Below are 23989 nucleotides of genomic sequence, written 5' to 3'. Positions count from 1 at the left end.
CTTGGTCACCTCTCTGACTAGGTTCCTTCTCCCCTGATCGCTCAGTTTAGACGGGCAGCCAGCTCTAGGAAGTTCTGGTGGTTCCGAACTTTTTCCATTGATGGATGATGGAGGCCACTGTGCTCATTGGGACCTTCAAAGAAGCAGATATTTTTCTGCACCCTTCCCCAGATTTGTGCCTCGAGACAATCCTGTCTCGGAGGTCTACAGACAATTCCTTTGACTTCATGCTTGGTTTATGCTTTGACATGCGCTGTCAGGCGTGGGACCTTATATAGACAGATCTGTGGATTTGCAACTCATGTCCAATCAACTGAATTTACCACAGGTGGACTCCAATTAAGCTGTAGGAACATCTCAAGGATGATCAGTGGAAACAGGATGCACCTGAGCTCAATTTTGAGCTTCATGACAAAGGCTGTGAATACTTATGTACATGTAATTTCTTAGTTTTTTATTTTTAATAAATGTGCAAAAATCTCGAAAGAAAAAATTTTACGCTGTCATTATGGGGTATTGTGTGCAGTATTTAAAGGGAAAAAAGGAATTTATTCCAGTTTGGTATAAGGCTGTAACATAACAAAATGTGGAAAAAGTGAAGCGCTGTTAATACTTTCCGGATGCACTGTATATGTTAGGCAGAAACAAAGCAAGATTGTTTGATTTCTGATGGCAAAGCTATAGGGTTTCTTTAATTTGCAATGTTCCACTACAAACAAGATTGCCCATAGCTTTCTGTAAAATAGTTTCGCTGAAATTTTCCGTACACCTTAATGACTGGAGTTATACCTTTGTAATCTGACAAAATTGTGCTATGTTAAACTAACAATATATTTCAATTTAATTTATGTAGCCAAATTCATTTCACATTGTGGTTTTGTCATGTTGGACTTTCATTTGGTAGCACTTTAGCATAACTATGTGGATTTTGTTGGACTAAATATGCAGTTAACCAATATATCACACTATACCAGATATCAAATGTGTACTTTATTTTTAGTTTTTTGAGAGCACCGGTCAGCTTAGGTCGACCAAAATTACATTTTCCTCTGGAGGAGACATTTTGTTTTGGATATAATTACACAAGCATGTGTCAACATGCATTAAGGGTTTCTACACCAAATGTCTGTGGGCAGTACATAGTAACATACTACTCCAGCTGCTCCAGTTAATCTCCAACCTTAAGTGGATAAACCCTTCAGCACAAAACTTATATTTCAATTACATCTAGGCTGCGGATGCTGCAATACAGCAGCTTTATCGGCAACTTTCTTGTCCATAGAAGAATCAGCCAGGGGACCATTTCTCCTGGAAAAAAATCCGCTGGCCAAACTTCTATCAGTGGCAGAAAAATAGTGCTTAATATGTGCATTACTTTGCCAATTATGTACCATTTTATGAAGATTCAAAGTCTCTGTAGACGGTTCATCTGGGAGCAACATGGAAGTTATGTTGATTGTAATAAATTGGGCATACAGAGAATAAAACACTGCATTTCTTTAGCTCCAAACCACAGATGTACTGAGGCCCCCTTCTGGCACAATCCATACAGTTCACAGAACCTCATAACACTGCACAAGTGCTTGAAACGTTAAAAAAAAAAAAAAAAAAAAAGTAATTTTTGTCCTGCTAGATCATGTAAAACAGCTTGCTCACGTAATATTAAAAAGTAGTAATAGGTGCTGTTCCCCCTCATACCAGGTGCCCACAAAATACATTGTACAGTATGAAATCAGCAGTCTGCATTCATAGTAACAGTTATGTAAAATAATGTACAGTTGAATTAGAATCTATATATGTGGAAATAAAGCAATACCACATAGCAATCGCAGAATGAATTTCATTAAATCTTCGCCACATTGGCAAGTAATATTTTTGTTAAACAACACATCTCATACATGGGGCTACCTGTGTATCTTTGGTCAAACAAAACAATAAAAATAAAAAAAAATCAAATAATTAAAATGGGGCTAAAAAACTACTTATCAAAGACATTTTTTTGTACTTGAAAATAACAGTTATATCATAAACATCAGTTTCTGAAAAATATGTTAAAGATTATGGTTTTAAAATGCACTATAAATATTTTAAAATGCCAAAGAAGCAATGTATTGCACATGAGTTATGATACAAAGAAAAGCATTGTTGGTACAGCGTCAATATTTAGCTCCATGCGTACTTATTGTCCAGTAGCTTGGCAACAGAACAGAGAACAAGAATTATTATGAAAGGTACCACGCCTAATCTTTTGAACTGAACAACATAGAAACAGCTACAAACAATTACAAAAAATAAATAAATAGAAAAAAGGGTATATTAAAACAATTCTGATCAGGAATATGAACTCAAAAGGATCATACACATAAGGAGCACGGTTTGGCTGTTTTGTGACATAACGCAAATGCACAAGAAAATACTAAATTTTACTAAACAGTTGGAGTAAGTTGCCCCCCACACTTGGAATAGATCAAATGAACTGATCTATGACCGGCAGACAAATGGAACATCGTTAATCCTGGACCAATGAAGACTATCTGTGTACATAGTGACATCATAACTGTTTTTGTTAACTGAAACTGCATATAAGCTCTCTGGGCCAGTGTCTTCTCTCTCTCTTCCTAATAACAGACATATCTGAACCTGGGCCCAGGACGCGGTTTGCAAAAATGTAATGTATTCTGGTTTATACTTTGTTTATTTTTATAAATTTTATGCTTCAGCATGGCTTACTGTAAATCCTGATATCTTTTGCTTTTAAATCTCTTTGTGCGTTGGAACCACAATAATCGCATTGGACAATGTTTATTGGCAGCGATAAAACGAACATTACACTATTGGCTTGTAGCAACATGAAAGGACTTCATATGAAATATGTCTTGTATGTAGTGTGATTTGTTTACAGATGGGTTTTATGACCATACAAAGGCCCAAAGCTAATGATTAAATATTTTTTAAGCACAGCAAAAAATCTCACAACAGGACTAGTTTATGGGTCACACTTATGCAATACATTTTGCAACAACTTTAAAGTAGTTGCATTAACATATTTGTGTGCCATTCTTCCAATTTGCCCACTTCCAGGAGGAAAAGGACATGTTTCAAGTAGGGCAGTGTATAAAATTAGGTCTTAATAAAAATAAAAATAAAAATTTCGAAGTACAGCAGGCTTGTGTCTTAAATGTCAGAGGTATCAGTCCATACAAAAAGCATATAAAATCTGGAAAAAAATAAAGGCAACATTGGAATACTAATGCATTTGCCAATGTATTTCCTAGAAATTGCACACACAGAAAAACTAACAATAAAAATCAACAACTGAAAACAAACTTAAAAACACACGTTCGTACCCAAGAATGCTTATCAGTGTAAATTTAACCTCTGTGATGTACATGCAGCGATGCTGACACCCAGAGGCTTTTCTTATGAACTGCAGTTTAGTACTTCCTGATATGGGAATCTTACCTTCTAACATGATTAGTGAATCTTCTGGACTTTGCAGAAAGTCATGTTTTTTAACAAAATGAATAGCTACAGCCCTGTTTCCCTGATTTATTGTTTTCCATGTTGCCGACTGATACCAAAAAGTATTCTCAGTATTGCTGTTTGGGCTATCATTAAAACCTTCTTGAAAAATATTGTTTAGCTCTTCTTCATCTGGGACATCAAGCCTAAAGACATGGATGGAAAGAAAACATTAATTTTAATGAAAACCTATAGAGAGGAGTACATATATTTAGGTTGCATATACTGTGAAAACTGCCTGGAGCCAAAAACAGAGTGCAAACAGGTCAGTGAAAAGTGAAAGGGGTTGCTTTATCATTCAGTCACATGACTCAAAAGGATAAAAGTATGTATTTTTTCTGCATAGTGCTAACTTTATCTATATAGCTGATGTAAACCTTATTTATTTTCATACATTAAATCAAGTCATTTGTGTAAAACGGCTAATATTCACTATTCTTGTTAAAAAAACCAAAACCTGATCACAAAAAAAACAAACACATTAGAAACGGAAGATGCATTTACAACAAATAAGTGAAATTAACCCATTTTTTCCAATTAGCACGTTAGCTGCGCAGAGCACTTAGGTAGATAACAGCAGTGGATTAAAACTACAGCTTGACAGCATCGTGCTCAACTCATGGGTTGTAACTTGACATAACTTTTAGAAACACAGCAAATCGTTTCCTTTAATTATTTTGCAAATATAACAAAACTTTCCATCTATATAATTGTAATACACAGCAAGCTTCGTCAAGTATGAATAATGACAGTCTTGTTGACTTTACAGTTCTAAAGGCCTATTATAATGCTCCATTAGTAAGTAAACCTTTCTGCATATTTTTCTGCTAGCACCACTAGCATGCATATTAACATACATGCTCTTACTTATTTGCCTCTTGCTTAAAATATTAGTTATGTTTCAGTTTACTTGATCATAAGTAGATTATCATTAAAGATGTAGGAAACATTTGAAAAAAAAGATCTAAATAATACAGCAAGATAATGAATGAGGCAGCATGATTGAGGTGTGTAATCAAGTAAAAAAGCTGCTATTCTGCAACATTAGCACTCGTGCATTCTTAAAAGCTCCGTACAGTGGGAAATGAAAAGAGCACTATCTGACCAGGCATACTGATCAATGGGCTTACATTAAAATTGGTCATAACCCAATGGCGCTGAATTTAAACTCTAGACTGCATTTAACATGTTCCTGTTTATAGCAAAGAAGTATTTTTTAATATTCAAACATGTTTTCCAAAATGACTCAGTTGTAATTGATGTCTACTTTGGAGACCAATTTACTTCTCTAAATATTTGTAGATTTTACTTTCAGCATTCTATACATACACAGTAAGTTCCCCTGCGGCCTTAGGGTTTTAAGTGTCTTCAAAACTATCCATTCAGCCATCAGCAAACTGGGTGCCAACTAAACTTGGCACAGGGGCAATTGCTCTTTATTAGGACTTTTAGCGCACATGGGTTTTTTCAATTACATGACCAATGAGTCAAGAATGGCGAAAACTGTGCATACAGCATTCATGATCTGGGGATGCGGTTTCCAAAAATCCTGTGTACACTGAAGGTTCATTTTACAGAGATCAAAGATCTTCATACTCCAGTCACGTAGCACTACATTTCCATTTTTTGCTACAAATAATACATATATAGAAATAGAAAAGTGGGGGCTAGTGATGCAACATACTTTAAATATATTTGTTTGGTGATGTGCAGCTTTAGGCAGTTTATTATAACACAGCAATAGCATAAAGATACAGAACTGCATATTATAGAATATTATTACAGCAGAAATAGCTGGATCGGAAAATTTATAAAACATTTGCAGATTTATTATTTTAATTCAATTTTACAATTTTATTTAGGCATATAGAATGTCTGTCTTGTAAACTTTAGCAAAACATTAACTTAAAATCTTACAATTTCTAGCAGTCTTTTAGATGTGGTAGCTTAATAAATAGCTACTAATAAAATATCCTTCTAAATGCATTTCACAGGCATGTAATACAGCCAAATGTGACCTGCATTCTGCTTTGGTATATTCTGATTGTATGTGGAATGTAAACTGAATACAGTTTTGAGAATGACACAAATATTTTTCACAAAGTCTGCTGCCTCCGTTTTGATGATGGCAATGTGCATATACTCCAGAATGTCATGAAAAGTGATCAGATGAATTGCAATTAATTTTAGTCCCTCTTTGCCATGACAATGAACTTTATCCTAAAAACAACATTTCCACTGCATTTCAGCACTGCCACAAAAGGATCAGCTGACATCAGGTAATTGATTCTCTCGTTAACATAGGTGAGGGTGTTGACGCGGACAAGGCTAGAGATCACTCTGTCATGCTGATTGAATTCGAACAACAGACTAGAAGCTTTGAAAGGAGGGTGGTGCTTGAAATCATTGTTATTAGTCTGTTAACCATGGTTATCTGCAAGAAAACACGTGCAGCCATCATTGCTTTGCACAAAAAGGGCTTCACAGGCAAGGATATTGCTGCTAGTAAGATTGCACCTAAGTGAACCATTTATCGAATCATCAAGAACTTCAAAGAGAGGTTCAATAGTTGTGAAGAGGGCTTCAGGGCACCCAAGAACGTCCAGCAAGCACCAGGACTGTCTCCTAAAGTTGATTCAGCTGTGGGATCGGGGCACCACCACTGCAGAGCTTGCTCAGAAATGACAACAGGCAGATGTGAGTGCATCTGCACGCACAGTGAGGTAAAGACTTTTGGAGGATGAACTGGTGTCAAGAAGGCCAGCAAAAACGCTACATCTCTCCAGGAAAAACATCAGGGTCTGATATTCTGCAAAAGATAGAGGGATTGGACTGCTGAGTACAGGGGTAAAGTCATTTTCTCTGATGAATTCACTTTCAGATTGTTTGGGGCATCTGGAAAATTGCTTGTTCAGAGAATGAAAGGTGAGCGCTACCAACAGTCCTGTGTCATGCCAACAGTAAAGCATCCTGAGACCATTCATGTGTGAGGTTGCTTCTGAGCCAAGGGAGTAGGCTCACTCACAATTTTGACTAAGAACACAGTCACAAATAAAGAATTTATTCATGACTGAACAAAACATTCTCCAAGAGCAACTCCTCCCAACTATCCAAGAAAAGTTTGGTGACGAACAATGCCTTTTCCAGAATGATGGAGCAGGTTGCCATAAGGCAAAAGTGATAACTTCTCCCCCATCCACCTCTGTGTCTCCGTCATCTACCGTCCCCCTGGCCCTACCTCTCTTTTTCTCGACAACTTCGCCGCCTGGCTCCCCCACTATCTTTCCTCTGACCTGCCCTCCATTATACTGGGTGACTTTAACATCCCTGTTGACAACTGTTCTGACCCTGCCACCATCAAACTTCTCACTCTTTCCTCCTCCCTTGGCCTCACTCAGTGGACCTCCTCCCCTACCCACTGTCTTGGTCACTCCCTCGACCTTGTCTTCTCTCACCTCTGCGATCTCTCTGACTTCTCCAACTCTCCCTTCCCACTCTCCGACCACAATCTCCTCTCCTTCTCTCTGTCCTCCTCCCCTTCTCCCACCTCGCCTAAAGCCACCCTCACCAGGCGCAACCTTGACGCCATTGACCCCATCTCCTTCTCCGCCTCTCTTGAAACTCTCCTATCACCCCTTCCCTCTCTGGCCTGCCCTGATCAGGCATCCTCTCTCTACAATCAATCCCTCACTACTGCCCTGGACACCATCGCCCCGGCCTCTTCTATCCGCCGTCGTCGCCTTACTCCCCAACCCTGGCACTCCAAACTCACCCGCTCCCTCCAAAAGAGCTCTCGCACAGCTGAACGCCTCTGGAGGAAATCTCGTTCCCTGGCTGACTTCCTTCATTTCAAATTTATCCTCTCCTCTTTCTGCTCTGCCCTGTCCCTCGCTAAACAATCCTTCTTCAAGTCGCTCATCTCTTCTCAGTCCTCCAACCCCCGCCGCCTCTTTGCCACATTCAACTCCCTCCCACTGTCCCGCCTTCCCTCTCGGCGTCTGACTTTGCCTCCTTTTTCTCCTCCAAAATTGAAGTCATCAGACGCAACATCTCCTCCTCCCACCCCTCTCCCCCCACTCCCACCGCTTCACCTCCCGCCATCAACCAGCTGTGGTCCTCCTTCATCCCCACATCAGGTGAAGAAGTTCGCTCCCTTATTCTTTCCTCTCCACTCTCTACCTGTCCTCTTGATCCCATCCCCTCCCACCTCCTTCGCTCTCTCTCTCTCCTACTGCCTGCTCCTACCTCGCACACCTCTTCAACCTATCACTCTCCTCTGGCGTTGTCCCATCCTCATTCAAACACGCTCTTATCTCCCCTATCCTTAAGAAACCCAATCTCGACCCCACCTCTCTTGCTAACTACCGCCCTATCTCTCTTCTCCCATATGCCTCCAAATTACTTGAGCGGATTGTCTGCAGCTGCCTCACCAGACACCTCTCTGACAACTCCCTCCTTGACCCTCTCCAATCCGGCTACCGCCCCCTCCACTCCACTGAAACAGCCCTGGCTAAAGTTACCGATGATCTCCTATCAGCCAAATCCAAGGGTCGCTACGCCATACGCATCCTCCTTGACCTCTCCGCGGCCTTCGACACCGTGGACCACCCCCTCCTACTGCAAACTCTTCTCTCACTCGGCCTCTCTGGCTCTGTCCATGCCTGGTTCACCTCATACCTTGCTAATCGCTCCTTCTCCGTATCCACGTCTGGTTCTTCCTCCACCCCCTCCCCTCTCCCTGTTGGAGTCCCTCAGGGCTCTGTTCTTGGCCCTTTACTCTTTTCGCTCTATACTTCCTCCCTTGGGGCTCTCATCTCCTCTTTCGGTCTTCAGTATCACCTATATGCTGATGATATTCAACTCTACATCTCTTCTCCTGATCTTTCCTCCTCCCTCCTCTCTCGTGTAACTGACTGCCTCTCAGCCATCTCATCCTGGATGTCCTCTCGCTTTCTTATAATTAACATCTCCAAAACCGAACTCATTGTCTTTCCCCCACCCAGGCTCCCTTCCCACCATGACCTCTCTATCGTTGTTAACAACTCCACTATCTCCTCTGTCACCCAACTCCGCTGCCTAGGTGTCACTCTCGACTCCTCTCTCTCATTAGCCCCCCACATTCAATCCCTTGCCCAAGCCTGTCGCTTCCAACTCCGTAACAGTGCCCGCATCCGTCCCTTCCTCTCTCAAGATGCCACCAAAACTATCATCCATGCTCTCATCATCTCCCGTCTCGACTACTGCAACCTCCTCCTTACTGGCCTCCCCTGATCCCGCCTTGCCCCCCTCCGCTCTATACTCAATGCGGCTGCGAGACTCATCTTCCTCTCACGCCGCTCCTCCGCCTCCCCTCTCTGTCTTTCCTTACACTGGCTCCCCTTCCCCTACAGAATCCTTTTCAAACTCCTCACCACCACTTACAAGGCTCTCTCTCAGTCTACTGCCCCTTACCTCTCTAACCTCCTCTCCATTCACACTCTCGCCCGCTTCCTGCGCTCAGCCAATGATCGCCGCCTCTCCTCCACTCTGATCACCTCTTCCCACTCTAGAATCCAAGACTTCTCCCGTGCTGCCCCCCTTCACTGGAACGACCTCCCTCGCTCCATTTGTCTCTCACCCAATCTGTGCTCCTTCAAGCGGGCTCTTAAAACTCACCTGTTCCTTAAGGCCTACCAACCATCCACTTAACCTCTCACCTCTTCTGGTTCTCCCCTGCCCCCTTTCTCTCTCCCCGTTGCTTCACTGGCTCCCTTATGTACCCGATTCTGTTTACCCTCCCTTAGGATGTAAGCTCGTATGAGCAGGGCCCATCTTCCCTCCTGTCTCCATACCTGTTCTTCCGCTCCGTCTCTACTGTATCTGCCTGCCTGCAGTTTCTGAAGTACTGGTACTTTGTGTTTATTGTTCTGTACTGTCTTACCCTGTATAGTCTACTGTTTGTACCATGTACGGCGCTGCGGAAACCTTATGTCTTCAAAAAGAAGGGTCAACACTGCAAATATTGACTCTCTGCATAAACTTAATGTAATTGTCAATAAAAGCCTTTGACACTTATGAAATGCTTGTAATTTTACTTCAGCATTCCATAGCAACATCTGACAAAAAGGTCTAAAAACACTGAAGAAACAAACTTTGTGAAAACCAATATTTGTGTCATTCTCAAAACTTTTGGCCATGACTGTACAGTATAGAAAACAATAATATTAACACATGCTGACTATTCACAAGGGTTTAAATGAAAATGGACAAACACCAAAGGTGCTTAACTTACATTCTAGTGATGCCATTTCACCTCCACCGGGTGACTATGTGGAAATATTTATATGGGACTTACTTGACCCTTCATCACATTTATTATCGTTGTTTATATCATACATCCCCAAACATATCAGTTGTGCCATATTTATTATATTAGCAATTACTTTGAAGGAGCCCAAATTATCCACAAGGGAACATAAGACTGAAAATAGTGGTTGTAAAAGGGATGGTAAATGAATTACACACACATAACATAGGATAGATTTCAGTGGCCTATTTATTGCCTTAGGCATATATCAGGCCCATTTATTTGACATCTACTGATATAATAATTTCAGTATTGAAAGATATGTGATGTTGAATACTTTTGTGTCAAAAAAGACAAGGAGCTATACCTTTATTGGCTAACCAAAAGAAATTGTGCTCTGAAAGCCAGCAGAAAAATCTCTTTTGGTTAGCCAATAAAGGTTTTGCTCCTATAATACTTTTTTCTTTTTTTAAAACAAAAGTATTGTACATCACATAGATTTTTCTGGCTGACATGGCACTGCTATATTTTTTTTTATTTTGCTACACATTCAGTATTGAAAGCTGTAATGATCTCATCATTACAGCTTTCAATATCGACTGCAATATTCTGTACATATGGTATAGTATATACACCATATGTACGGAGATATATATCTCAATAACATACACACGGATAAACATACACTGGTAAATACAGAAAAAATAGACAAAGAAAATATATGTTGGTTGGGACGAAGGAAACATAGGGAGTCAGGCCACAGAACTGTGGAGGAGGGTGATGGATACAGAATTATACAGGAAACAGACAACTCCACTATATAATATCCCTACATTTGCATTCACATCTTTGATTTTTGCTACATAGTTTAGAATATATGAAATATACTTACAATGAATTGCATTTAGTGCAATGAAACTTAACAGACTGATAGAGGTGCTGAGGTTTAAAACTTTTCAATCTAGCTCTAATACGAAACTTCTGAGGAGCCTTGCTGTTAATCACAGTAGTTAGAGGAGTTATCTGCCACTGTAGGTGAGCTGGGAGAACTGCAAACATACAAAAAATTTAAAATATATTTTTTGGTGAAATATGCATTCACAGGAATAACCACACACTTACAAAAACCCTCCATAATGTTAAAATATTCAATTTTATTACAATGTCTAACATTAATACTCAAATACACTGCTCTCAAGGAGTAATGCAGTATTTGCAGATAACTTATAAATCCACGTTGCAGAATTTCTTCACACAAAAACAAATACCGATCTTCCTCTCTATATTTACTGTGCCACTTTGGAAATTCCTACAATGGCTCCACGTGCCCTTAAAAATCCAAATCAAATTACTCACCATCACCTACAACGCCCTAAAGAACAGCCCTTCATACATCTCAAATCTCCACTCAAACTACTCTTCCTCTTGCCCTCTTCGAACTCTCTCTGCACATTGCTTATGGTAAATACCTCTCACTCGTGCCTACAAAACTTCTCGCGTGCAGCTATCCACTTATGGAATTCATTACCACACCCTATCAGACTCACAGCTATCAAATCTTTAGATGCTCTCTGAAAACCACTCTCTACTCCCGCCGATACCACCCACACTAATCCACCTTCACAAGTGTTCCAATCTCCACTTTGAGCACCACACACACGCTCCTCTTGTTTCAGCTGTGCCCTCTTCTAATTAGAATGTAAGCTCTGTTATGAGCAGGGTCCTCCTTACCCTATGTTTTCATGTCTGCATTTATTCAGTCTACCTAGTATATCCGTTTTATGTATGCACTTTTTCAACAGTGTACAAAAATGCGGAGCAATGTGGCACCTTACAAATCAGCGACAATAATAATAAGAATTAAACAAAATCAAGTGTTGCAGACAAAATGCATAAACTTGTTGACATAATTCTATGATAATGTATATGAAGTTACTGCATAATATTGGAGATTGGTTAATATGATTTTAATACATGGAATTAATCCTTAAATTATGTCTTTTAGAATAAGATTTGTAACCGTCCCTTCATGACCAAATCAAGTTTTAGGTTTTATAGATTAATTGTGAAAAAAAATACTCTTCTACTTTCTAGTCTCAACACATATTTTGAGGGACATTTTGTTTGGGACAGAAAGGGATTTCTTTTATAGGGGAAAACATGTAGAAATAGGAAAGAAACAGAAACACAGATCCCCATGTTTCTTCCCAAAGAACCTTCAGACAATCAGTGGAGGCTCAAAAGTGTACCTTGTAAATTAACAGGTTAGTTCTCCCAATTACATTTATACCAAATACTGGTCTCTATACATGCATCAGATTTTGTGCAAAACAACATATTAAGTTTAATAAGTGTTGTTTCTGACTGACGTATATGTGGAGTAAGTAGAAATCCTTAGCATTGGAGAGAGAGGGAAAAGGGTTGAGAATGGGCAGACAAAAATTGGGAATGATTAAGTCTTTTGTTTATTCTGTTTGACAACTATGAAGAATGGGTTTTGGTGTGCTGGGAATATAACAAAAGGAAGACAGACCATAAATTATTTCATTTTAGATTTTTCCCATGTTCTGACAAAAATAAAATCAGGTTTCTGCAGCAAACAAAGCTGAACTTCTGTGTTTTGTTTACAATAGTATTGAATATGAATGTTGTGGATTCAATAATTGTTTGTCTGGAAACTGAATCAAATGATTGTGCGCAATACGGAAAATGACAGCCCGGTTAAATTTTGACCAGCGCAAAAACACAATTTCCACACAGAAGCGACAAGATACAGGATTAAGAACCTGCAATGAGGAATTGTGAGTAGAGACCTGAAAACAGCAGATAACATGTTGTCATGGACTTTTATTGGTTTTATGAAGTGATTTAACATGGAGGACAATTGTATAATTTCAATGTAACTATAATTTTGTTTAATACTTATAGATGCCACAATTTAAATCTATCCTTCTGATGGCCTGTATTGCTCTAATATTCTTAACACGTATATAACCGTGAGGTTTCTCATATACGGATAAATCTCTTCATTTAGGACTCACTGTTGCGGACAAGAGATTCATCTATATATGAGAACCCTCACGGTTACATCTGTGTTATGCATACAGTATCAGAGCCGTCATTGCAGTGAGTGAAACAGAGAACATTGAGTATCCCACAAGAGATCTACCTACAGTGAGAGTTATCCACCTGAAGAGCGGTGGGTGGGATATTTGATTGAGTTGGCAGTAAATTTTTGCAAGAACCATTCTTACCATTCTGCATGCATATGTATCAGTGCACAACCGGTTAATAATTAATATGATAATAGGCACTCAAGCAGGATCAATCTTTATTGCATGCTAGTAATGTTTGATTGAGTTACACTGTATTATAATCACAGAAAGATACACTTCTGCTGAAAGAGCATGACTATTATAATCATCATCTATTAAGGCACCACAAAAAGGTCTGCAGCACCGTAGGTGAAGTAGTATACAAAACACAGACAGCAGCCCTTCATAATGCATTACACGATACAGTATTAAACTAAACATAATTATGCAAAGACCAGATTAGCATGATTGTACATTATACAGAGGTAACTAACAGCACTACATTCGTCAATGTTTTCATTATGAATTCTTAGTCATTAAAAGGTTTGTTGCACACCAGTACTGATTGTCCAGGAATAAGTTTCATAATGGCCAAAAGAACTTTTCTACAATATAATCTATGGAACGTATATTATTACTAGATATACAGATATATCCATGTATAAATGAAGAATATGTTTCTATTTTATATGTGCTAAATATTCTATTGTGCAAGAGATTTTTTGCAAATTTTAATAAAGGGTACTTGCTATTAGAATTGTGTTACTATTTATATACATACTGAGCGTAGATTAAGTATTACTTTTCTTTTGTAATATCTGTGAAAGTCCCATGTTATGTAGGCAATGCAATAAACTTTTAGCAAATAATAGACTTCTACTTCATTAAATTCTCCAAAAAAATTAAGAATAAATGAACTGTAGTAAAGATGGGGCAAGACATACAATCAGCAACCTGTCTCTAGACGCGATGATCATGCCCTTCAAGTCTAACCATGTTGCTCTTAGTCACATTATGGAGTGAATGGAGTAACCCTAACATGATCTGGTGTTCCTTCCCACTTCACAAGGTGCTTGATTGCAGCATAAGGCCAAATCAATCTTGTTCCAACTGCATATACCAAACATTTACATAAGGCAAATGGCCAACTATGTTCAGAAGTTTTATTGTCATACAGAAAACAAGAAGAATCGCTGTAATAGAGAGACACGTAAAAAGCAGACAAAATTAAATGAAAACAAAACTGCCGACATTAAAGAGCTTTTGAAGTATGGCTTACACAAGTTCAAATAAATCTATAACATATATTCTTTGTTTGCCTTTTTTCTCTCTGTTTTACTTTGCTTCATCTAAAATCTACTTTTATACGTGTCCTACCACAAGAGAGCTTTGAACAGCTCATTTCAGATAACTACACAACCTGCTGTGCAGTAGGCTCTCTCACTGTGATCTTCAAATCCATTAATGGTTTTATACCTGTCACAGAAAGCTGCTGGCATATCTCCAGAGCATCAAAGGGTGGCAACTTTTGACCTGTAGGTAAGATAAAAGAAACTATCTTAACATACTTTATGATTGCATTCCAACAAACAGTTCACATTCTGATCGTGGATACCATGATAATACAGTATATATACTCTATTCGGTGTATCTTTTGAAGCCTATGCAGTTAGCATTCAGTAAACAGTTTGTTTTATGGGCTGCAAGCTTAAATGTGTTAATCTAAATATATCTCACAACCTCATTTCTATTGTGGTAGCTAATCAAATTTGTACTGGCAGGGGATAAGCGCTAATAACGATTGTTATTTTTTTGTAATCATATAGTGCATTTGTATTGCTATGCAGCTGGTCCCCTAAAATATGCAGGTGAGGACAAGTTTTCAGGAAGTCTTTAATCGTGCACAGGCGAGTTAATCTATTTGGCTGGGTCAGTAATTATCGCACCTGCAGCTACAGACAGAAATCCTGAAAACATGAACTGTTGTTAGCCATTAAGGACTGAGCTTGGACACCTCTAGCCTAGGTTGTCTTGGCTGTTGTATGGACAGCATCTAGTGAGCTATTTAGGTGTGGTTTAAAAACCAATCATCTTGCCTCCTAAGTAGAGATGTGAGTATACATGATTTTCACTGCATTACAGTAATGTCGGAAGCATAAGCGTGAGTCTGAGTCACAGAAAAAGGAGGACCTTTGATAGATAGACAGATAGATATATACGCACACTATGACAAAGAGGGTTATTTGCCACGCCTCTCGTGCAGGTACAGGCTGCAGACAGGGTTACATTCTTGCAGAGTGAGCCTCCTAGGTTGAACATGCACAGGTGGAGGACAGGATCTAATGAAGTAATTAGACTCAAGGGAGGGGTTTATTGTATTTAAACCTGTTTTGTTCATTTGTGCAGCGCAAAGGGTTGTGTATCAAGCAAGAAGTTGTTTGTGTCTGTCTTCTGCTGGGTGTCCGTATCACAATGCATACACACACATACAAACTTGGGAGTAAAAGAGAATTAATTATTTTGCAGGGGGTAAAAAGAACATTAATCTATCAAGCTAACGCATAGATTTCAAATAAATTTGTCAAGGCCTTCATATAGTATACTTGTAAATCTCAAATTTGTTTTTCATATGTCATATTGGCATATAATTTTAGCAAACATTCAACCTTACTTTTCTCTGTGACTTTATGCAATTTTTTTTCCTTAACATATTCCAACCCTGGTCTATTTGTTGTCTGTCAAATTTCGTTTCTTCTAGCATATTCATGTTCATAAATAGTACTTAGAGATACATGTTTAATGCCTTTTCAATCTGCTACAATATAAGCTTTTGGTATCACACATAAGCACATGAGAAATTGGTAGTGCTTTGTGCTAAAGTTTGAACACAGCATTAACATTGAATACAGTGGTGGGAGCAGGTCTATCAGAACCAATTTACCCTATTTTTATTTCACTTTTCAGGCATTAATTAGTGTTTGAAAAGTGCATTAAGTGAGAAAAAGACACTGAAGTCAATCCATTCAGTCATTGTCAAGAGATTAGAATAAAAGAGTTGTATTCTGCTCTACTCTATAGGACTTGTGGATTTAGTTCTCCCTGCTCAGTAAGCTGCAGTGGCTGTGCATATAATTTAGCATGAATCAGCTCACCTATAACTGCATGTTGTTCCCTTGCTCCTACTCAGTTCCAAATTAACACAGAAGGGGATTAAAAAAAAAAGAGCAGAGAACAACAGAGCATTTCTGAGTGGGTTTGTTGCGTCATCCTTGGTGAAATGTATTTAACAGCAAGTACAAACATTTATTTTCATCCTTCAGCAGTATGGACTGCGGGCACGGGATCCTGCACCTTGAGAGAACTCAAAGTCAGAACTTTGTTTCCAGGCCACCCTGGAGAAAAGCATTGCAAACATGAGATACAGAAACCGAAGTTCCTCACACCAGGCTGCACAGATTTTCCAAATCATATCACAGATAGGGGACTAGGAGGGCCTCTATGCCCCTAGCATGGTCTCAATAGAAGGCCCTTGTATTTAAGAATCATGATTTCAAGAGCCATGTTGTCAAAGCAAGTTCTGATAGATCCTGAAAGAAAAAGGGATGCTGAGACAGAGGCCTGAACAAAGAGGGAAGTTATCTAGGTTGACAGATTTAGAGAATGTCCAGATCTGCTTACAAGGACCACACCCAGATGAATCAGCAGAGGGGGGAAAAGGAGAAGAAATGGCAGTAAATATATGAGAGACACCACTGATTACTGTCAACACATAAGGGACCCCGAAGTATGCACATGGTTCCAATGAAATTTGGATGGAGACACCAACGTGTCTGGGTAAATATATTGATGAGTCAAGAAGTCCTTTTCTCAGTTATGCACCCCATAAATGTTACTAACTTACCCAATGCTTGATGTTCTACTCGTACCCTGTGAACCGTGAGTGACCCCTGATGGTCCAAATAAACCACCAAAGTGGCATTGCCTGTATGGACCTTGACTGCTCAGTCCTTAAAGGAAAATGTTCACCCTGTGAGATAGATGACTGAGAAACCTTTTCCATGAAAAGAGAAGTGCTTCTTGAATAAAACATGGAATTAAGCATATTGCCCTGCTTCCAGGCTTAAAACCAGTCCCCACCACCCTCATACAGTATCTGATGGTAGGGTTGGTCAGAAGCTGGGATATTAGCTATTTTATAACAAGTTTTTATTTTTATTTTTATATGTCCTGGTGAAGATACACTGTCTGAATCTATGTATCAAAAGGCCCAGCAACACAATGGTGAATGATGGGGTCAGTGACAAATTGAGCTTGTTTATTATCCTGCCATGCAATGACAGGAGCTGGAGCTGGAGAATTTGGCAGCATGCTAGACCAGACCTTCACAAGTATATCATCGAGATACGGATAATCATGAGCACCTGATGACAGAAGCGCCACCTCTGAGGCAATTGACCATGGAAAAGGATCATGTAGCTAATGACAACTCAGAGGGAGCACCTGAAACTGTAACTAAACTCTCGGATAATAAAAGTGCAAGATGCACGGACAGTCCCCATACATAGGGATATGAAAGATAGGCATCATTGATGTACAGAGAAAATGGAAATGTTCCTTCTCCATGGCTTCCCATCTTGAATCGTTCCAGAGGAAGAAAATTGTTGAGCGTCTTCAGAGACAACACCTAACAGAATTGTCCTGCTTCATTATCAGAGATTGGAGTAAAAAAATATATCCAATTTCCTCTGGGTGCTCCGGATTCCTCCGATACTCCAAAAACATACTAATAGGTTAATTGGCTGCTATCAAAATTGACCCTAGTCTCTCTCTGTCGTCTGTGTGTGTATGTTAGGGAATTTAGACTGTAAGCTCCAATGGGGCATGGACTGATGTGAATGAGTTCTCTGTACAGTGCTGCGGAATCAGTGGTGCTATATAAATAAATAGTGATGATGATGAGCATCCAGGAGCTAGAGCCATGAAGACAAGGAGATGAGCCTTCTGCTTTCCCGAGTCCTAGTCAGGAAGACTTACCACTGTCACAACCTCCTATAATTCCCCCATTTTGAAGTCCAAAATGGCTTCCTTTTTGCACTGTCCCGTTTGGCGTCTTGAAGATTTGTCCCATGATTGGCAACCAGGGAACTGATCTCAGATCTTGAGTCAGAAGTTAACTAGTTGGGCTTATTCTGAGAAAGGAACTCTTGAGGCCAATAGTATCCTTGATAGCCTTTATCAATTCCAGTCCAAAAGAGGGCCTTCCCTAAAAAAGGAAACTTCTGAAAGTACTGTTCCCTGACTAAGATTTAAACCACAGAACTCTACATACCACCACCAAAATGGCTTAAGAGCAAGTTGCTAATTTGCCAGAATCTTAGGCTGCATCCTCTGTGTATCCAAGATATTAATGGCAAGCTGTATTACTCATTTGAGGAAGGGTCCATCAACAACTTGCTAAACATTCCTAAAGAGTCCAATCAGCAGGGAAGGGGAATGCTACCTGGGTCGGTGTACTGGAGGCCCCATAGTTTTGCAGGTAATTTAAAAAATGTGGTCTCTAGACTACCATACCATCCTCCAAAGTTAAGATGAGTATCGGACACAAGATCATGTAGCAGTGAAGACATGTGGACTGCACAGAAGCTGTCTTTATGCTAGCATTCATGCTAATGGACTGTCCATGTCAAATAGTCCTACACCTTCCACAGGACACCCTCTAGAATATTGTGCTTCTACAGGCCTCTCGGATGTTGTTCTTGGTTGCCTCCATCTTGAAATGCTGTATTAGGCCATCAGCTTTCTACTAAATTGGAACATACTGTGCTTCAATTCATGAAAGCACCCTCCAAGAAGCTCTGCCATTGCAACACTGTGCCGTCTATAATGGGAGTACTGATGATACTGCAGGGCGCACAGAAGTGCCCAACCCCTCATTCACCTTAAGCAATCAGTGGTTTGGGAATTAGGAACTACTGCAATTGTAGCATGCAGTTTTAAGGGGTAAAGCACACCCCCTGTCAGAAGCCATCAGCATTTTAACAAAGGTTTCCAACAAGTCTTACTATCATTTAAAGGATGAGACGATTTTTAATTTATTAATACTTTCACAAGATTGTAGGCCATACCAGTTAAACTCTGTCATTATATAGTATAGTAAATAGTTTTATTAAAATGTTTTAAACATTTTTAAAAACAGTGATTGACAATCGGGAAGCTGCAACACTCACTTTTTATTGCTTATTCTTAGTGTTTAGTTACAACTTGTTTTCTTTAGACAAATACCAATCAATCTAATGTCACATTGCCAACAAGATCCATCCCACACAATACCAAATTTACAATATTATATTATGTATGTTTTTGGTTGCATGCAATTCTTTACATTGGGTCTTTTACACAAATATATAAAAAGTGTATTTTTTTTACATTTTTGTGAAAGTATTAATTAGAGGAACTGGACAGGAACCTATTGCAGGACAACACTAAAATAGCATTAAAAAGGAGGGGTAATAATCATAGGAGACTTTAATCTACACACATAGGGTCATTCTAAATCCCCTGCAGGGAGCATCCCTCAAACAAATGGTGAGAAGTCCCATTCACAAAGATGCAAAATTAGACTGAATACTATATCGGATGTAAATGTGGGTGAGAACCTAGGATCCAGTGACCATCAAGCAGTATGGTTTAGTATTCCACACAAAAACAAAAGGTGTTATATTTTAGGAAAGCTGATATTGTTGAGATGGGAAAATGTGTAAGCGACTGTTTGGCAGGAACTTGAAAGAAGTGTAGGAAAGGTGGGAAAATTAAAAAGTGCAATACTAACAGCAACAGACCTTCATGTCAAAGGGGTTAGGAAAAGCAGAAGGAAAAAGAAGCCAGTGTGGCTTGCAAAAGAAGTAGCAAGTATTGTGAAAGCAAAAAAAGACAGACTCTGAATACTGAAGACAAAGTTAGACAGAAGAAGGCTAACAAGGCAATCAGGTGTGCAAAGGCACAAGCTAAAGAGAAAATGGCCCTGTCAATAAGTAAATGGGCAAAATATTCTTAGGTATACAAAAGTATGAATATGAATAAAGACAGAGCGTGAGTCTTTTTGAGGGAGACAAGATAATACCTGATCATCTTAATAATTATTTTTGCTCATTGTTCACTACAGAAATAAAAAAGGAGCCACAGTTAAGTTGTAAGTATATTCATAATAAATAGATAGATACAAGAACATTTACAGAGGAGAATGTCCAGAACAGTGCTCTCAAAACTGAAAGTGGATAATTCAATGGGGCCAGATGGGATATATCCAAGGATACTAAATGAGCTTAAAGGGGTGTTGGAGACACCATTAACAGAATTATTCAACCAGTCACCAGCTACAGGAGTAATTTCAGAGGACTGGAAAAGAGCAAATATAGTCCCACTGCACAAAAATGTAGGCAAGGAAGAGACAAGTGACTACTGACCAGTGAGTCTTACACCAGTGGTAGGGAAATCGATGGAAACACTCTTAAAAGAGAGAGTTTTATCTAAAATCCAGTAACTTTCAGGATAACAAACAGCATGGATTTACTGGGGGAAGATCATTTCAAACAAATCGTATTGACTTTTTTGATGGGGTGACTAAAGTAATAGATCAAGGGGTGTAGATATCGCTTATCTAGACTTTAGAAAGGCTTGTAACGCTGTACCCACATTGCAGACTGTTAAATAAACTCAAAAGCTTGGGACCGGATTCTAAGATTGTTTAATGGATAACATCTTGGTTGCAGGACAGAAAACAGAGCACTGTAGTAAATGGAGTGCATTCGTAGGGGGGAAAAATTACCAGTGGAGTACCCCAGGGATCCGTACTTGGACCAGTGCTTTTTAATAACTTTATTACAAATTATATTACAAATGGTAATATAATTACAAATGGTATTGAAGGGATAGTATGCATTTCTGCAAATGACACAAGGATATGCAACAGGGTAGACACACTAGGAAGGGTAAAACAAATTACTGATGATCAGTGTCTCCCAAACTCGGTCCTCAGGAACCCCTAACAGTGCATGTTTTCCATATCTCCTTGCTGGAGCACAGGTGTAATCATTACTGACTGACACACTGTAACAGATCCACAGGTGGTATAATTACCACCTGTGTAATGGATACACCTGTGCTCCAGCAAGGAGATATGGAAAACATGCACTGTTAGTGGTCCCTGAGGACCGAGTTTGGGAGACACTGATCTAGGTAGACTAGAGGAGTTGTCAAGAGCGTGACAACTACAGTTTAATGTCAGAAAATGAAAATCACGCACTTGGGTCTCAAAAACCCAAAGTCGAAATATAGTATTAATGGCCCTATAATGGAATATACGGTCAAGGAAAAGGGATCTAGGAGTCACTATTTCAGGTGATTTAAAGGCAGGAAAGTAATGTAACAAAGCAATGAGAAAGGCAAGTCGGTTGCTTGGTTGCATAGGGAGAGGAATCAGTAGCAGAAAGTAATAATGCCACTGTATAGACCATTGGTACGGCCTCATCTAGTATACTGTGTGCAGTTCTGGAAGCCATATCTACAGAAGGATATAAATTCCTTAGAGATTGTACAAAGGAACTAAAATAGTGCCAGGCAGGCATACAGCACAAAACGTACCAAGATACATTGAAAGATCCTAATATCTATAGTTTGAAGCAGAGAATGAAAATGGGGAACATGAAACTTTCAAATATATCAAGGGTTTTAACAAGGTACAGGAGGGAAACATTACTCAAAGGAAGAGAAGTATTAGAACACGAGGACATAACCTGAAACTGGAGGGAAGTAGGTTCAGAACAAATTTGAGAAAAAAAGTAGCCTCCCATCAGAGGTGGTAGAGGCTAATACAGTAGTGCAATTTAAATATGCTTGTGATAGACATAAGGATATCCTTACAAAGAATGAAAGATCAAATAGGGTTTGAGGTTAACATAGGTTAAGAATTGGGTAGACTAGATGTACCAAGTGGTTGTTATCTGCCGTCAAATGCTATGTTTCTATGATATATATATATATATATATATATATATATATTAAAAAAAACTTTATAAATATGTATACATGAATGCATACTTAATTGATTATCTGATGAGGTAGTCAATTCCAATGAAGATAGACAGTCTAAAGGTTGATTCTCTTTTAGCTCTGCAGTGTCAAGAGCCCTTCAAGAAGAAAAAAAAAAAAAGATTTTATTACAAAAAAAATGGTAAATAAAATTGTTTATTACATTGTACAAGCAGTGTGGTTATGGGGTGATTACACATGTATAGCACTTCGTCACATCCATACTTATGCCTATGGTCATTGATGTGTCCATTTACAACACAAGGTGTCTTAAAGTGTAACATTCCAAACTGTGGCCTGCTGTGTTTTTAGTATGTTGAATTTTAAGGCATTGTATGATGTAAATGGACTGGTGCAGTGAATATAGTGACGGATTCTCATCAGTCCTTGTTCGCCTACATTCCTAGAATGATGGCTGCCAGAGTTGCCGATTCATACTAATAAAATTTGTGGGATTTGTAAGCTATTGAGTAATTATTAATCAGAGCTTGTATATTAAAAATCTTTCAAATACTGAAAACATTTAAATGTGATAGATTCCTCTCCAGGAACACCTCTATCGGGAGGAGTAAGATCCACATATACCATGGCCTGCTCAGCTATGCCAGAGCAATAATGGTCTGTGCTCCTTTCCATTAAATCTTTTTGATGTCACAAGGCAGGGCTGGAAAAGTGTATATCAGTGTGTTCTGCAAGGAGGGACCTAGTTTTTCTTCAGGGGGGCATTTAGCATAACCACGGCCCTTTCTTCTATCTGATCGGCTCTCTCAGCCGCAATTTAAAAAGGTATGTGAAGTGCTGCTAGGGGGCCCATTGCCCCCGATCTCCTCCCTCTGGATCCACCACTAGTGATCTGTGTAAAGTAATCAGATATGTGATGTTGTGACCTGTATATAGATACCAGTGTACATCAGGTTTGTGATATTAGTGTGACCCGTGCAAGCGAACAGTATGTGGCAGATTCGATTTGGTGCAAGGTGGCCCTGAACATCGCCCTGATGTTCAGATGCGCATATTGCCAGTTATTATGGTAAGAACTTTCAATTTTCTGCGCACCTCTATGGGACGCTAGGAAATTTCTGTAAACACTCTGAAGAGAGATGACGCAATGTGTCCTTGAACAGTTAGTGAAGACGCAGTAAAAAAGTTTAAGCAAAAAAATGTAGCCATCAGCCGCAACAGCCTTCTGGTAGGGATTCTTTACATGTGTAAATACAGGAATAATTTAGAAGTTTACAACTTAAACATGTTTGAGGAAAAGAAGGCTAATGAATTAAAGGTTTACATAACTTTGAAGTTCCACTTTTCTGATACTTGCATTACAATTATCTGTATATGAAAATAATTATTTTGTTAATAATGATAGATTATAAGAATGAATTTCTTTTTTTAAATACACAGAACTTTTGCATCATTTAAACATTACTTAATGCACTGAATACTTGTAGTAACAGCAAAATCAAATAAAAAAAAAAATAACAGACCAAAATAACATAGCTGGGTAATTTGTGTGATGCAAGAAGTAAAAAAAAAAAAAAAAAAAGGTAATTAGAAAAAAAAAAAACAGGGAAATTGGTGCATTAAAATTAATTAAGGTAAGAAAGAAAGGACTGAAAAGAGTGTAAATTCCATGAAAATATAAAATTAGAGATTGTGAAATAGGAGTTGACTATAGTGTATTTTATGTAATCAATGCAACGCAATCTTATAGTTTAGTAACACAATTTTCCTCACCGCAAGTACACCAATTATGTATATGCATAGACACATTATAGTGGTTATTTTTTTGTTTCCTAAAAACATGCAGGTCTGCGCTGAAGTACTTATGCCTCCCTTTGTGCCAGCTCTTATAAATTCACGATAATCTGTATCTAATGGCATTAACGTGCCAGCTAGAGTTCAGTTCAATTACTAAATTGTCTATTGAACTTCTTGCTTCCATATTTTAGACACATTTTAATTTTTATGCGTGAGTGTGCAAAGTGCTTGACCACAAACA

At 38.9% G+C, this 23989-nt stretch overlaps 1 protein-coding gene across 1 annotated transcript in view; it reads right to left on the bottom strand.

The window, feature by feature from the left end:
- The window catches only part of POT1 (protection of telomeres 1), a 71231-nt gene that overhangs the window by 5259 nt on the left and 41983 nt on the right, over positions 1-23989 (bottom strand). The window contains exons 7-10 of the mRNA XM_075208926.1: positions 22000-22088; positions 14380-14436; positions 10701-10857; positions 3463-3668 (exon numbers count right to left, since the gene is read on the bottom strand). Coding sequence (XP_075065027.1) covers positions 3463-3668; positions 10701-10857; positions 14380-14436; positions 22000-22088 — 509 coding nt within the window. The remainder of the gene's footprint in view (positions 1-3462; positions 3669-10700; positions 10858-14379; positions 14437-21999; positions 22089-23989) is intronic.

Source organism: Mixophyes fleayi, chromosome 4, assembly GCF_038048845.1.
Source record: "Mixophyes fleayi isolate aMixFle1 chromosome 4, aMixFle1.hap1, whole genome shotgun sequence".
Lineage (NCBI taxonomy): Eukaryota > Metazoa > Chordata > Amphibia > Anura > Limnodynastidae > Mixophyes > Mixophyes fleayi.
The sequence above is the reverse complement of the archived record's forward strand: the minus strand, read 5'-3'. Positions and strand labels throughout refer to the sequence as shown.